Below are 15,626 nucleotides of genomic sequence, written 5' to 3'. Positions count from 1 at the left end.
AGCAAAGGTTTAATTAATAACACCAGATCATGGCATGGCATAGCATAGCAAAGCAAAGGAAAGCATGACAAAGCTTTCTGCAGACAGGAAGTGACGTAGCAAATTGGACAGCAGATCGACTCGTGCTTCTATGTGCGACCGACGACATCTCAAGCACTGGCTCCTCTTCCTATGCAAGAGGTAAAGAGAACGTTCTTTGGTCCTCAGACGATATTACAACTCCGAAGATCAAGTGATTGGATCTCCCTGCATGAAGTCAGGATTGTACGCAGACATACTTGGGACTTCGTTTTCCATCCAGTCGAACTTGTTCTGCGTTTCAGAGAGCTCGTCCAACAAGGCGGTGATTGACGTATCATCGCTGATGCTCTCAGCCCTAGGATTCTCGCGGCACGAATGGGCCCGTCCGGCGTCGGATTGTGGTATGTCAAATGATGCGAAGAACGATCCTGCTGACATATGCAGCTCTGGCATCCGCAATTCAGTCGATGCCAAATCGGAATCTTGTGGGTTCTGATCTGTCATTATATCGTCGAGGACGCTGAGGAAAAGACCGCCAGTTACAGGACATTGTCCTGGCGGTACGGCCTCAATATTCGTCAGCGTATACTCTGGGCCAGGATCAACATTGAAAATCTCAATGCCTGAACAGTCGTAAGATGTCGTGTCCCTTACGTCAGGGTAACCGAATACATCAGATACCGACGCCGTGGACATTTGCGTATTGACGGCTTTACACCGGAGACGACTGGAGTATTCGTGGAAGTCCAGGACGCCGCTCCACGCTACCGCCCCAAATACCCTTTGATACGTCGACCTCACCATAGAGCCGCTCTCCGTGAAGCTTTCAAGTCTGCTGAATTCGCATGGAATTCCCGCGGCGTATGCGTACTGCCTCCCACGGACAAACAGAGACACAGCTTCGGCGGTCAGATGTAGATTAGCAACAGCGGGCAAGACATGCTGCTGCTGCTGCTGCTGCCCATTGTCCCCGACGACAGGAGCCTGGCATTGCCGGCAATGTCTTGGAAGGTGAGATTTCCAAGAACCAAGTTTGTCCAGGGAGTCGCGGAGTTTTGCCTGGTCGTCTTTGAAAGGACAAAGGTCACAGACAGACTCGTTCAAAATGAAAAGGAGCTTGACATAGTGTTTGAAGATGCTGAGTGTTCTGAGGGGCCTTTCTGAGCTTGCTGCATGTCCCTGGATGTTTGCACCAGAGTCCCCATGGCTTGACGAGCACAGTTCCCACTCGTCGGCCTCGTTTTCATCATATTGTAAAGCCAAGCGCACCTCTTGGGACCGAAGCTGGGGTATTGTGCCTGATCGGGCCGCAAGAAGTGTGTCCATGGAAAAAGCTGCGAGAACTGTTCGGAGGAAAGCCGAATCGACCGGGTTATCTCCTGGCCGATCCTGGTATACCCTCAGGAAGTGGAGTATCGCGCGGATCGCACGGCGGAGGATGAGGAATGCCGCGTCCCATCGCCTCCTGGCGATGTCTAGCACTGCCAGCTGAACGAGCGCCTTTACATGGTCTGGATCTAGACTCGATGATCGTCCTGGGATGCTCTTGATAGCCTCGTTGTAGTAAATCTCTGATATCGACGGATGCTCCTGCTCCCGAGCGGGTTGTTGTTGATGGTGTTGCATGGAAGCGGTCGCAAGCACAGCCCAGAGAAGTCCCATTCGACGTGAGCTGTGTGCCACCCCATCTTGAACTTCTGTCAGCGTGCGAACTATGCTGTGTTTCTGTGTAATTGGTAACCAAGAGTGACTGAACTTGAAGTACGTCTCGATGAGTTTCCAGGCGTCGGGAGGAAGTGGTTCGTGGATGTCGCCAAGAGCAGTGAGTGGCATAGCAGTTCCACTGCGAGCTCTGGAGTTGATGTTTGCCATATCCAGACACTTGCGGCTGCGTTTAGAGCTTCTTCTATCCTCCAGGCCGTCCGCCGGGATTGACCACGGACTGAAATTTGTTCCCAGAGGCGCAGATGGTTTTCCCTCCTTCCCAGTCTCAGGCTGTAGGCGATCTTTCAGAGCATCACCAGTAGTGTCCTCGAGATTAGACACTAGCTTGTCGATTTCATGTCTGATTGAACTGCTCAACCATGCCTTTCGGGACGAATCGACCGCGTCAAACTGCAAATTGAAGAGGCTGGCTTTTCCTTCATCGTCATATCCAATATTTGAACGTTGCAACAACCGTAGAGTAGCCTCTTGACTACCGGGTACCGCTTTGAATACCAGAGCCCACAGTGCTTCGACTATGTGCACGTACCCTGTAGCAAACCCACGCTTCTTGCTCTGTTGGCCGTAACGGCAGTCGAGTGATGTCTTTGCGCATGCGTCGCAGGGATGGCCTGAATCACATCGTTTCTTCTGCAGTCGACATTGGTCACAAGCTCTCGACGCTCGTCTTATAGGCTCAGTGACCGTTCCAGATGCGTTGTCTATCTCATCGATACCAGCCCCTCTCCGTCGCTTTCGAGGCCTCGTAGGCTGTGGTTGACAGTTTTCATTCGCCATGACTGACCATGAGACCAGAACTTCAACACGGTGCCTAGGGTAGGTTTAGACAAATAGAAGGATTGCCCAACAATTCCGCAGACACAATGAATGATCTCACTGCGTATTGCGTTGTGGTATGGATCTGCAGAGTCTCTTAATGGAATCATCTGTCCACACTCTTACAGCATGTGAAAGCGTGGCATCACGCCCAATTTCTAAGCGGCTTCTTAAAGTTTTATCCGCCTGTACGCTTAAAGATGTGGAGCAACAATAACCCCTGGGTACTCCGACCAGTGAATCACGAGCTTGTCCGATCTTCATAGTGGCCGATATGGTTGAAGTGGTCGTAACTCTACTTCGTTAGGCTAGATTCTTATTCATATGGCGGCTTTCCTCAATAGGATCTGAGAGTATTCGATACGACGAGAAAACGAGCTACAGACACCTTGACTGGGGACATTGCAAAGGAAATTAGCGTAGGACGCCAGCCATCAATACTTTCAAGGTACCAGACAACCCTCGCCGACTACACCTTCTCACCTGCAGCCCTCCTCACAATCATTCCTACTTCTTCTGGCCGGCTAACAAACGCACTATGGCTTGCGTCCAACGTAACGTCGTGCATCCTCCCACCGGCACCTCTCTCTTGCACCGCCCGCCTCACGTTCGCAACCATCTGTCTCTGAAACGCCACAGGAATCGCATTATCCCTCTCGCAATGCACATAGGTGCTATCCACATCCTGCCAGGCGGCATACGTGCTCTTGCTCCAGAAGGCGCCGTAGCTCTGGGGCTTGAGCTTCCCCAGCAGCTCAGCGAGGACTTTTTCGTCGTCAATGTCGTTGTAAAACAACTCCGCAGGCACTCGACCCTCAAGTACAGATGTCATGCCATCCTCGGAGAGATTGAACCACGGCAAAGGTTCACCGCCGAGATTGTCCATGACGGACACGCCTTCGTCAACGGCATGTGCAGAGCAGAAGATGAGGTGCGTAACCCCGCCCGCTTTGCCACGGGCCTCACGATCGCTCTTCAAGAGGCCCCGACAAGCAGAGCTGCCTGGAATACCGCCATAGGAGTGGAAGAACACCACGATTTCCGAACCTTGGTCGGCATGTTTTCTAATGGTTGATGCGACTGCGGCGACATCTCCATCAAAGTTGGGTTGTGGTGGAGATGAGTCGACTGACGGCAGAGATATGCCTTCAACTGTATAGCCATGGTTAACCAGATAGCTTGCCAGAGGGGAGAAGCAAGAAGGCTCATGCCAGGCGCCGGGTACGAGGAGAATGACGGGCTTTGTCATGGTGAGTGTGCTGAGCGCTGGGTGGGAGCAGACGTGGTGTGCTCGGGTTGTTGTCGGTAGTATGCAAATGGAGGTCAACCTTTCTCGAAGCACCCTTCTCAATGATAAATATAATAGGATCCAGTTTCAAGCATTCCATCTTGCCAGTCAGACTTCAAATAGCTCTACGAGTTCGGTCGGAGATTCATTGTGGTACGTCAAAATGCTCACAAAGCCCCTCGTCCGGAGAAGCATAGTTTGGCAAAAAAGTCGCCGATGCCTTTCGAGCATTGTTGGCATCGACAGCACACTGGATGCGTGGTATCGGGATCCAGGGAGGAGAAGACTTGGTGACAAATGTTGCGGATTAGTGCTTTTCCGGATGGATGGCGTGAACAAGCGGTGTCGACCGTGGACCCCACCCAGGAAAGTATCGTGCAATACGCAGGAAGAGCCAATGATCGAGGGTCAAGTAGGATCAATTGACAAGTCTGACCTCGACAACATTGATATAGCCGAACATGGTAAATGAGTGAAATGAAGGTGTCACTAAAACTAGTAAACAGGTCGAGGGGCACAGAGTTGCCTGTCATGGGTTGAAAAGAGGTGTGGTATACCCTCTGCTCTTGGTCCTAGCCAGCATCAGTACCTACAGCCATACCACCCAATGGGCACTTGGTACCTAGTAGGGAGATTCGTCTTTCTTTTTCTGTTTCCACGCTTCTGGCTCACTGCTGACTTGGGCTCTTATCCATTTGGTCTCTTAGGCTCTTCAATTTTGTCCTGTTGTTCAGTTCGTCTCTTGTCCTTGTCCTCTTCGGCTGCATTGCCATCTCCTCGAGACAGAACAATACCAAGGTACAAGGAGGTACCCGATGAACCGTTTTTCTACATACCATCCATCCCATCACCATCCTCGCTTATCATTCCCTTGTCTTCAACTCCACATATCAGTTTCCGAAAGGCAAGTACCTACCTAGTCTGATATCATAGATGATGTGATATCAAACAAATCAATAATTTCCTCTTCCCATTCTTCGCCTCCCCGCTGCCAACTCTCTCCTCCCCCCTACCCTGGTAGCGTATGCCAATCAATAGATATACCTGAAATTCAGATTCTCCCGATCGGTAAGGTCCACGAAAGCAGTCGCGTCCAAATCTCTCCCTTCCAACCCGCCTTCCTGCGCAGCTTGGATCTTGTCTCGTCTCGCGTTTTCCATCTTCATCAAGATCCAAAATGTAATGACGATGACAACTTCCAGTAAATGACTACCCCGAACGGCCCCGGTTCTCAGATTAGCCTTTGTTTTTCTTTTTATGATACTTGGGAAGTGCCACCAAATCAAAAACAAATGAACGCCATGCAAATGCTTGACACTTGACACATGTCGATGACATGGATGGCTGAATGGCTGAATGACTGAATGACAATGCCGAGGAACTGGGACTCACCTGACAATCATACTCCATATTCCCAAAGGATACGCTGGTGTTTGATTCGTCTTGTAAAAGAACGGACCGGCAATGTTCCCGGTGCAATACCCCAGGAACAGCACGGCGTTGGTGACGACCTTTTTCGTGTGTCCTGCCGTGTTTGCGATCTGGAGGGACAAGATCATCACAAACGCTGCGTTGTACGGTCCCGTCAGGAGGTAGCATATGTACCTCCCCACGTGGTGCTCCTCGGGCACGAACCGCAGTCCGAACGCGCCGGCGATGTTGGGGCAGAGAAAGATCAAGATGAATAGACAGCGCTTGTTGTTGGCGAAGCGGTCGTTCAGAAACACGCACGTCAGGATCGACACGATGATGAAGGCGCCGTAGGGGATTTGCATCAGCGTCGTGACGAGTGTGGAGAAACCGAATCCTGAACAAGGACGAGGGGAAGGACGGTGTCAGTAAATATCCCTTCACCGACTAAGCTATCGAAGGAGAAGGACTGGATAGGTAGGTGCGTGCAACGACAAATCAGTAAGGAGTAGGTCGGTACCTTTGATGATCAATGTTCCAAAATTCGAAATGCCACCATTGGGTATGTTCCCAACCAAGGCTACAAGGAAGAGTAGATATGTCTTGATGTCCGTGAAAGCTTCGACAACTTGGTATCCCTATTAGACAGTATTAGCCATCGGTAGGTGTGAAAAGTGTCAGTCTGTCTATGCCAAACCAATCACCCCGGGAGTAGTGATTAGGCAATTGCGAACCTTTAGATGCTTATTTTCAATACCAGTCTGGTTACTTTTGAGTCGTTCGACAGCTATCCTCTTTTCTCGCTGGTTCAAGAACTTTGCAGTCACGGGCGAGTCGGGCATGAAGATACCGATCACTATACCCCAAGCGCAGCATAGGGCGCCGATGATGATGAACTCATACCTCCAGGATGCGAGGGCACCTTTGATGTGACCTATGGCGTACCCCAAGAGGCCACCCAGTGCTATGCCGGCGCCGTTGGCAGTGTACCAAAGACCTATTCTGAGTGCTGTCTCAGGATCAAGGTCAGGCATGTCAGTGGAAGCACGTTCGAAGACTTGAGACACAAAGCGACGCAGACAGGCAGGAACACAACAAGACTCACGCTGTTCTTTTCGTGTGTACCACTAAAAGAAAGAAAGGTGTGGTTAGTCACTGGATTGAATGCATAAGGAAGGAGAAGGGCGGTGGCGGTGGTGGTGGTTATATTTACCATCTGTGTAATCAACATGAACGATGGATCTGAACATGCTTCAGCCGCACCAGCCAGGGCTCGTAAGACGCTCAAGGTCGTGAAACTGTTGCATGCCGCCTGGAGCATCAAGAAGAATCCCCACATGAAGATACTAGCGGTCACATGTACGTTAGAACCGTGTCCTTAAGTAGGTTGAGGACCAGAGACAAGATGGCATCACGGAGGAGGCGCTTACTTGAATCCAACATATTTTCCCAACGGGAGTCTTTGCATGAGGAAATTGGTCGGGAACGCCCATGCTAGGAATCCAAAGTAGAATAAACCTGTGCACAGGAACAACACGTCAACAGTTTTTCAAGTGGCTCTCACACCCTCAATAAGTGAAGACCAAATCATGCTCGATGCATCAAGGGAGTCGGTGGTAGGAAAAGGGAAATCCAAAACGTACTACTGAGCCAACTGTACTGTGTGCCGTGCAGGTTCAAGTCTTCCTTGATCCCAAAAATGGCAGCGTAGGAGAGCGTGGTTTTGTCAATGTAGAAGAACGCGTAGTTGACGGCGATGAGAGGGAGGATGACAAGGTCGACCTTTCGAATGAGTTTCTTCTCTTCAAGTGGATCGATCGGGTCGTGAAGGTCGTCAGGGTTGGCGAAGAGCTGCAGAGCCACGTCACCGTCGTGCTCTTTGGTCTTGGACGAAAATTGGAATTGGTGCTTCCTGGGAGCGAGACTCGTGTTCTCGATCTCGTTCTGGGTCGAGATGCCCTTATCGTCGGGGGTGGTGGTGTCCATTCGGTCTGTCCGCGGGTGGACGTACTCGTTAGTAGCGATGGCGACCGTTGAATGTTGACTGATACTTGATGCAATGACGAGCAGATCCGTCGATTGATCTCAAGAGAGTACGAGTATTGTCAAGATGTCAGTCACACAGCACACAACAGACGCAGAGCACGGCACCAGGCGAAAGAGAGATTTTCCACAGAACCAGAACCAGGACTCACAGGCCACCATAAGTAATGAAATCGGTCAAAGGACAGTCGGCTATGTCGGTGCATTGTCCGAGCGAGGTGACCAGCATTAAGCCATACCCGTTGGCCGTATGACGATGCTAAAGCTTTGTGGCGCTCCATGCTAAGAAAACGGCTGGCGGTGTCCCATGCTCGTACCCATCAAAGTCTTAGCAAGCTTGAGGTGCTTGGAGAATCCTACCAAATCAAACTTCTCGAAAGGCCGAGAACTTGAGAACCCCGGGTTGGTGGCATGCAGATCCATGAAGCCATCATGTCCACATGTGCGGAGAAGAAAGATGGAGAAAGGGGGTGAAGATGGGGGTATAGGGGGTGGGGGCATATACTCGAGGGATTAAGTTGGGGGTCAAGGGGATAGTTTTATTCTCTTACCGTACAGGAGGAGTCGTCATAATGATGGTGAGCATACAATACTCCGATACTCATCTTCTCTGGCAGCTTTGGAGGAGTGCAGACGTTGGTTGACCCTAGAGTGAATGTCATCCCGTGACGTGGATCGGTGGTGTCATCCAGTGGTAGTCAGGTTCCGGGAGAAGTGCTTTCTTTCTCAATGCTTCGTATATTCGTACGGCGCAGCAACTCACAATCGTTCCACTGTCCTATCCAATTCGTACTATGGTGTGCGAGGTATCCCACACGGACAGACTCCTCCATAGCCGGGTTTCCAGCCGGCCATGGTTCCGGTCTGGGGCTGCGATGGCTTGGCTACAGGGATTGTGGACCTCTGCACAGATGCCAGAAGTGCGGGACAAGAGGTAGACGAAGAGAGAAGACCGAGGAGGGAGGCCTGTTTTGGTACATATATCTACTCATACCTTACCTGGATACTTTGTCAACGCAGCATGACCCACTCGCCCGTGATCGCCGCTCAGCAAATGTTTACCAACTCAGTATTATTATCCGTACACTTCTGAATGATTGGTAGATTGAAGTCCAGACTACCCCTGGGGACAGAGTATGGAGTACTGATCTCGGCTCCTCTCGGGTAGTCAGAACTTTCGGGGCACCATGTCGGTAGAGGGTGTCGAGAGGGGTCAATTCCAGGCGAGTCCTGACCGTGGGCATTGTGAAGTTCAGAACCAGCTTCCCTCAAGACCTTCAGTGGATCATATGAGCATCCATCATCATCGTCACACTCGTCCGAGGATTGCTTGAAATGTCTGAAGGCATCCCGCCATTTCCTTCCGACGTACCAGTAGCAGATATATCCACAGTCGACTTCGATCTTCTGTCCGAAGGAGACCCAGAGCAAGCACGGATACTACTGCACTCGTGCCAAAATTATGGTTTCTTCTACCTATCAAACCACCATGTCGACTCTAGGTTCATGTTCTCTCTCGCCGACGCCGTGTTTTCTCTACCACCAGAAGAAAAACTGAGGTACGACATGGGAACTACTGGCCACTATTATGGGTACAAGAGGTCTGGGGCAATGTTTGTCGACGACAAAGGCACAAAGGACCACAGTGAATTCTACAACATATCCAAAGATGAGGTTTTGGGTATCCAACAATCGGCGTCCACAGGCACCAGTTCATCGACTACCGCAAACCACCAACATCCACAAGTGGTGCTAAATCGGTTCCGTGAGCTCACAACTTTCATGAGGTCATGCCATAGCGTCACATCCGCCATCACAGCGTCCCTGGGGAAATCACTAGGATTGCCAGAGGGCCTTCTCGAGTCCTTGCACAAGCTCGAGAGGCCTTCTGTCGACCAGGCACGCATTACTTGTGCACCGCCTATCAAACCTTCCGGGACCATCACCTTAGGTGAACATACCGATTTTGGTAGTGTTACTGTCCTCTTCAACCAGCTTGGAGGACTTCAGGTACTCGCTCCCAACAAGCGAGACTGGGAGTATGTGCGCCCTCGTCCTGGTTGTGCCGTGATCAATTTAGGTGACAGTCTGGTCAAATTGCTGGGAGGCAGATTGTACAGTGCGGTGCATCGCGTTGTTGCCCCTCCGGGGACACAAGGTGACTCTGTCCGACACAGCGTCGTCTACTTCTCAAGGCCGAATTCAGATGTGAAGTTGCGGGACCTGTTTGAGTATCCTTCAGCGGACGACGTGGCGAACTTGGAGAAGTCGTCGGGCGAGGTTCTACCGAATGCTGACGACTGGGTGAAACAACGGGCGAAGAACTGGAACACTGCACAGTACAGAGACAGAGACTCTTACAAATTGAGTCGAGGCACCGAGCATAATCGAGGATATTGATATGGGTGTGCTCAGGAAAATGAAGATCGAGACTTTCAGGACCACTGCCGCCTTATGTCTGCCGTTCTTGTTGGAAGGATGAGTTGCCGGATCACTCACAACTCGACTAGTCTCAAAGCTTTAATGTTTTCATGTCACCATTCAAGCAAAGGAGAGTAGGTACTGAAGTCATTGAATCAGATCATCATTATATATACTCCCCTCGCATACCTGGATAAACAGGACAACAGGTAAACGACAGACCCGGCTTGGGTATATAGAACATGTACGAAATAGGTAGGCAGTCACAATCCCAATCACTCCCGGTCTTCCCTCGCTCGTACTACTATCAAAACATTCAAGTACTCATCAACACACCATGACAAGTTCGAATCCCGCAGGTCTTAAACCAGTCCCAAACTCAAACCTTTACCTTTTCACCCTCTTCACTCCCACTAGTAGTACTACTACCCTTGTGGCCAAAGCCTCCTCTCTCAGGAGCACCGGCCGCAGCCATGGTCTCGGCAGCACCGATACTGGTGCTTCCACCCTCCTTTCCCTCCAAAGTCATGCCAGGAGCGCCACCAGCCGGAGCGGCGCCCGTGTTATGTTCGACGTCCTCATAAGGTCTCCAGAAATCCTTCTTACCCCTGGCGGCGCGCGTGACCCAGGGTGGTAAGACACCACCTTCGATCTTGTACGTCCAGGGATCCTTGTACTCCTTGTCTGCGGGTTTGATGCGGCCGCCGGACGCCTTTTCGATGATCCACACCAAAGTGTTGATAACCATGTAGCTTATGATACCGGCGATCAAGCCATATGCGATACTGTAAGTGAATGGCATGATGGCGATGGTCAAGAACGCGGGTATGGAGTCACCAATGTATCGCCAGTTGATGTCTTTGGCGGCTTTGGCCCTGTTGTCAACCAGGGTCAGTACTGACTAATCTGATCGAGCAAGAGGAATATCCAAAAAACGAAAAGTGACAGCAAACACCACTTGAACTTACATTAGAGATCCGACAATGATGAGAACACATCCAGTAGCATAGGGAGGGATGGATGCGAAAATGGGGGCGAAAAAGATGGAGATGAAGAAACACAATCCCGTGGTCATGGCAGTGAGACCGGTGCCACCACCTTCCGAGATACCGGCACCACTTTCGATACTGTTGGCAAGCTTTGTTAGTATGCCGCACACAAACACACTCGGAAGGGAGAGGTCGGGGAAAAACTCACTATGCGGTAACAGGTGGTGTTCCAAAAAGAGCACCAATGGAAATACCAAAAGCGTCAACCAGGTATGCCACGGCGGATCCTTCAAAATCTTGAGTCTTTTCGTCAATCGCGCCGGCGAATCGAGCCATCGAGTACAAGGTACCAGTGCAGTCCAGAATGTCGACGTAGAGAAAGGTGATAAACGCCAGGCCGAATTGGCCTCCATACCCGGAGATATCCCATTCTTGTACAACCAAGATCTTCTCAATGGGATGGAACGTGACGACCTATTTGAAAAAGTCGAACATGCTATCACCGAGATCGGTGTATGGGAAATACGTGACGGGAGTGCCTCTGGGCCAGGAGATGATGCTGACCAACAAAATGCCAAAGATGATGGCGCCCTTGACGCGGAACATCATGAGCATGACGGTCAAGAAGCCGCCGCAAAAGATGCCGATCCACATGGTCGGGTTTCGCATCCTGTCCGCTGTAGGACACATGCCCGCTTCGTCCCGAAACTCCGGTTTGCAACCGGCCAGCTCCAGGGGAGTAGCTTGAGCGCCGACAACGGCACCGATACCAGCGCTGTAGGTCAAGCCAATCAGTGTCAAGTATAATCCGATACCGACACCTGTCGCCAGTTTTATGGATGCAGGGATCGCTCGAGCAAGCCACTGGCGAAGTCCGAGGACAGTCAAACCGACAAAGACAAATCCTTCAACAAACACGGCCGTGACTGCGACCTGGTAGGGGACAAGACCTGACCCGTGGTAGCCGACAACCGTGTATGCGAACTGCAGGTGGCAAAATGGTCAGATTTTGTTGTTGTTGGTTTTGCGTCCATCACCACCATGGTAACAATAACCCAGGGGACTTACATAAGCATTCAACCCCATACCCGGAGCCAGAGCGATGGGCATGTTTGCAAAAAGACCCATGCAGAACGTGGTCAAGGCAGAAATCGCCGCCGTGGCTGTGACCAAGTCTCGCTGAACGCCGGCGACGCAGAGCATGTACTCCGGGTCGCTATCACACAGATCTGGGCTGTCGGGTGGACAGACGCAAGTTCCGCCGGACTGAGAGACGATGGTGGCGTTGACGCTGATGATGTAGGCCATTGCGAAAAAGGTGGCCAAGCCAGCTCGAATCTCGGTGAAGAAATACGTGCCCTTTCGTTCCCGGGCATGTCCTGACCCGTCGAGTCGAAAGCGCTTGCCAACGAACGAGCGCGCGACGGCCAAGTTGGCGTTGTGAATCCATTCGTTGAAGCCCATGTTTGCGGTTGAGCGTTATGGGGACTGAAAAAGTGAAATGAAGAGAAGAAGGTCCTCAGAGGGCACAGGAGAGTCAGCCGCCCTTTCGTTCAAAAAAACCCTGGTTCGTCTTCGGGGGATCATCGAGGTTGATATATCATTCAGATCACTCGATACAATATGCACAGAAGGGGCCCTCCGCGAGATGACGCTCCCTTGGCGGACAAGGCTAAGAAACTGCTGATAAGAGGCATCTCTGCACACAATAACGTGTGATTATCGATTGATGATTGTCAGTTGGACCTGAACTCCGCCTCTCAGTGGCCCGCGTCGACGCATCCGGACCATCAGCCAAGACGACAGGCGGATTCCGCTTTTCCCAATAACGTCCAGGTGTCCTTGGCGAGGCTTTTCGACGCTTGGCCGTCTGATAGCTGCAGACATGGCTGTTGGTCGGGTCGCCTCGTTTGGTCTGTGGTGCTTCGGCGAGCGGCGATGTTCTCAAGATCTGGCCACGGCAGATCTTCCTTTTCGGCCAGTTGGCTCGTGCAAAGGGAGTCGATCTGATATCGGTGCCTCTGGTATAGCCTATAGCAACGAAAGGTGTTCCGCCAGGCCCCGGCTGCCAAGTCTCCCCGGACACTGGCGAAGGGCGATGAGCTCTGCGGCACCGCGTACGAGTATTGTACGTGTTATCTCATCAGTGCTGATGCACAATAAATTTCCGTAGGTCGTCGTACAGTACCTACCGTCCGCAGGCGGTGGAGATGGTGATGCACAAAGAGCATGGGTTGTTTATTGGCATGGATCGATCTGATCGAGACCCTGCTTTCCTTTGACGATGAATTGTGTCAACGCTGTTGGTCAGGCAGGCCGATCCCACAATTCCGTACTCGTCGCTCTGGCCAGCTGCATTACTGCAACCCTGCAGAGTTTTCATGTTTTGTCGTTGGTGGAGACAACGCTGGGAATTTTATTCCCGGCAGAAGCAACCTCGACTACCTGTTACCGAGGCCTTGACTAGGCCCAAAAGTGCGATGCATAATTGGACGCAACAGAGAGGGGAGTTGACAGGAGGCTTGTACAATAATACGAGTACGAGTGCGTTCTTCTTTGTTTCTGCCAACGAATGATAGCTGGTGCGTGGGAGAAGTTTGTAGAGAGAGCACTGACTCCGCAAGTTCAATTAATTAGAGCCTGGACGACGCTAGTCCATCGATGTACTATTACGCCGTACTGCACACTGTCCAATGTGCTCGTACTCACTCACACTCACTCGCCTGCATGAATCATGATGAACCCTTGACGGTTTTCCATCGCTATACACTCGTATGTGCTGTCCATTAACCATGAACTCCGTACTCTGTGCCCACAGCAACAGCGCCGGTGCACCACGTCCCAACCAACTGGAGGCACTTACTCTTTTGCAAACGACTCTTGATTGAATCCGAACCAACTGCTAATCCAGCACGTCTGTCTCACCCAGAGTGCCCATTCGTCTCGACCTCCAGGTCAAACTCCTTCCTGATGGCGACGCCGACCTTCTCGACCGCTTCTCGCATCTTTTCGGCCGGAGCCGCCGCGAACGTCATGCGGAAGAACAACTCGCGATCTGTCGCCCGTTGCGCTCTGAACCAGCTTCCCTTGGCAATCAACACGCCCTGGTCGGCGCAAGTGGTGAACACGCTGTCCTCGATCTCCAAAAGAGTGGCATAGTCAATATCGCCGCCTTTCGCCTTGTACAATGGGTGGCGAGTTAGATCGACGCCGATCCAGTGGAACATTCCTGCCTTTGGTGGCACCCAGGAACACACTTCTGTCGGCAAATGCTCCTCGCACGCGTTGACAATGATGTCCCTTCTCCGCGTATATTCGGCGCGGATGAACATCAACCAGTCCAAGAATCCCTTGTGGCCCCAGTTCTCCTCGAGCAAGTTGTGCAACGCGATCAACGAGAACCCGGACGGCGTCTGCACGCTGACCTCGGAATGTCGCATGAACCGCTCAATGACCTGGGGCGCACCCGTGACCCATCCCGCTCGGCTGCCAGGCGCGATGATCTTGGAGAACGAGTCCATCCTCAAAACACGTCCTGATGTGTCGATCGACAGGTAAGACGGGACCAGATTGCTCAGAAACTCCTTGACGGGAGCGGGCTTGAAAGGCGACGGGACGGTATGTGTGTGTCCCGACACGTACGGTTCCATCTGCAGGAAATAGTACGGCTCATCTTCGAGGATGAATAAGTCATGCTTCTCGGCAACCCGGTAGAGTTCCTTCCTCCGCTGCAGAGTCTGTGTGCTGGCTGTCGGATTCTGACCTGTCGGCACAGTATACACGAGGAATGGCTTGGGCGCTCGTCGTGCCTTCTCGTCCCAGTTGGACAGGGTATCGTCCAGGTCGTCAGGCAACATTCCGTCGGCGTCCATCTTGATTCCCAACATCTTCGCCCCCAATGGCGCAACAGTCTCGATGGCACTGCTGAATGTATACTCCTCGGTGATGACATAGTGTCCTCGCTCGGTAAACATGCGCAGCGCAATTTCCAGGGCTGAGGTGCTCCCCGCAGTCATGCAAATGTCCCAATCCGAATATGGCGGGTTGTGCACGATCTCGGTATGTTCCGTGAGGTATCGCAAAAGAGCGCCGGGACCCATGGACTGGCCGTAATTGAGCGCGATGGACAAGTCGAGAGCAGACTTTCCGTCTCTCGTGGCGTCATACTTGCCGGAAGAATACGTCTTGCCGGACACTGCAGTCTCGGCCTCTGTGAACTCCGTTGGGACGGGAACCTTGGCCGCGAGCTCTTCGAAGGGAAAGTAGTTGCTGGACGGAAGACCGCCACAAAGGCTGATGGTGCCAGGCTTGTAGTATCTCATCGCATCCTTCAGACTCGACGGCTTTCTCGATTTGCTCTCCTCTGTCAGCCGATGTGCGAAATTCTTGGCTGTGGGTTTGCTGAAACATCCTTTGCTTTTGAACATGTCCGCACTTGTGAATGCAGCCACTGTTGCCGGTGGCGGCTTTGACGCTTGCCGATGCGGCAGGACATCGTCGATGGTGAATACTGGATGAGCCGCCGTTTTGGCTTTTGCGTCGTTGACCACGAAGGATGATGTATCCGTGGCGGCGGTTACCTCTGCGTGAGGTGCCATGTTGCAAGGCTGTCGGGAAATACTAGGAGTAGGATCAATATGCTGCGCAATGCTGAGAATGTCAACCTTCTGGATCACCAAAGAAGGTACGGAGCAGCAGATCTGAATGTTTTGAATGCGATCAATCTACAGGTGACGCCAGGGCTCCGAAAAATTATGTAAAGGGAAAGCCACCCAGGGGTCGATAGAGGAAAGCTGCGCTTGACGTCGGTTATCAGCTTATCTTCGGCTAGTTCGTCTCCACCTCGGCCAATCACATGACCCCCATGCACGTGCAGCCCTAAGCTAGTCCCAACACGTCTTAATCTGCCATTG

The 15,626-nt window shown here is 51.9% G+C and overlaps 6 protein-coding genes across 6 annotated transcripts; 1 reads left to right on the top strand and 5 right to left on the bottom strand.

The window, feature by feature from the left end:
- Window positions 1-228: 228 nt before the first annotated feature.
- On the bottom strand, window positions 229-2,523 carry PV08_04201 (uncharacterized protein; the record flags this gene model as incomplete). The annotated part of the gene is made up of 1 exon (XM_016378549.1): window positions 229-2,523. The coding sequence occupies one exon, from the start codon at window positions 2,521-2,523 to the stop codon at window positions 229-231; it is 2,295 nt and encodes a 764-aa protein (XP_016237226.1).
- A 508-nt stretch (window positions 2,524-3,031) lies between these two features.
- PV08_04200 (uncharacterized protein) lies at window positions 3,032-3,811 on the bottom strand (the record flags this gene model as incomplete). The annotated part of the gene is made up of 1 exon (XM_016378548.1): window positions 3,032-3,811. One exon carries the CDS (start codon window positions 3,809-3,811, stop codon window positions 3,032-3,034), a length of 780 nt encoding a protein of 259 aa, XP_016237225.1.
- Window positions 3,812-4,881: 1,070 nt separating this feature from the next.
- PV08_04199 (uncharacterized protein) lies at window positions 4,882-7,246 on the bottom strand (the record flags this gene model as incomplete). The annotated part of the gene is made up of 8 exons (XM_016378547.1): window positions 4,882-5,059; window positions 5,243-5,657; window positions 5,781-5,898; window positions 5,995-6,269; window positions 6,366-6,387; window positions 6,474-6,606; window positions 6,691-6,778; window positions 6,904-7,246. The coding sequence occupies 8 exons, from the start codon at window positions 7,244-7,246 to the stop codon at window positions 4,882-4,884; spliced, it is 1,572 nt and encodes a 523-aa protein (XP_016237224.1).
- A 1,392-nt stretch (window positions 7,247-8,638) lies between these two features.
- On the top strand, window positions 8,639-9,703 carry PV08_04198 (uncharacterized protein; the record flags this gene model as incomplete). The annotated part of the gene is made up of 1 exon (XM_016378546.1): window positions 8,639-9,703. One exon carries the CDS (start codon window positions 8,639-8,641, stop codon window positions 9,701-9,703), a length of 1,065 nt encoding a protein of 354 aa, XP_016237223.1.
- A 400-nt stretch (window positions 9,704-10,103) lies between these two features.
- On the bottom strand, window positions 10,104-12,177 carry PV08_04197 (uncharacterized protein; the record flags this gene model as incomplete). The annotated part of the gene is made up of 5 exons (XM_016378545.1): window positions 10,104-10,599; window positions 10,693-10,851; window positions 10,922-11,187; window positions 11,278-11,697; window positions 11,782-12,177. The coding sequence occupies 5 exons, from the start codon at window positions 12,175-12,177 to the stop codon at window positions 10,104-10,106; spliced, it is 1,737 nt and encodes a 578-aa protein (XP_016237222.1).
- Window positions 12,178-13,634: 1,457 nt separating this feature from the next.
- Window positions 13,635-15,311, bottom strand: PV08_04196 (uncharacterized protein; the record flags this gene model as incomplete). Its single annotated transcript, XM_016378544.1, has 1 exon — window positions 13,635-15,311. One exon carries the CDS (start codon window positions 15,309-15,311, stop codon window positions 13,635-13,637), a length of 1,677 nt encoding a protein of 558 aa, XP_016237221.1.
- Between the last annotated feature and the right edge of the window lie 315 nt (window positions 15,312-15,626).

This window comes from Exophiala spinifera (assembly GCF_000836115.1).
Source record: "Exophiala spinifera strain CBS 89968 unplaced genomic scaffold supercont1.3, whole genome shotgun sequence".
Classification (NCBI taxonomy): Eukaryota; Fungi; Ascomycota; class Eurotiomycetes; order Chaetothyriales; family Herpotrichiellaceae; genus Exophiala; species Exophiala spinifera.
Note: the sequence above shows the minus strand (reverse complement) of the source record. Positions and strands in the feature narration are given on the sequence as shown.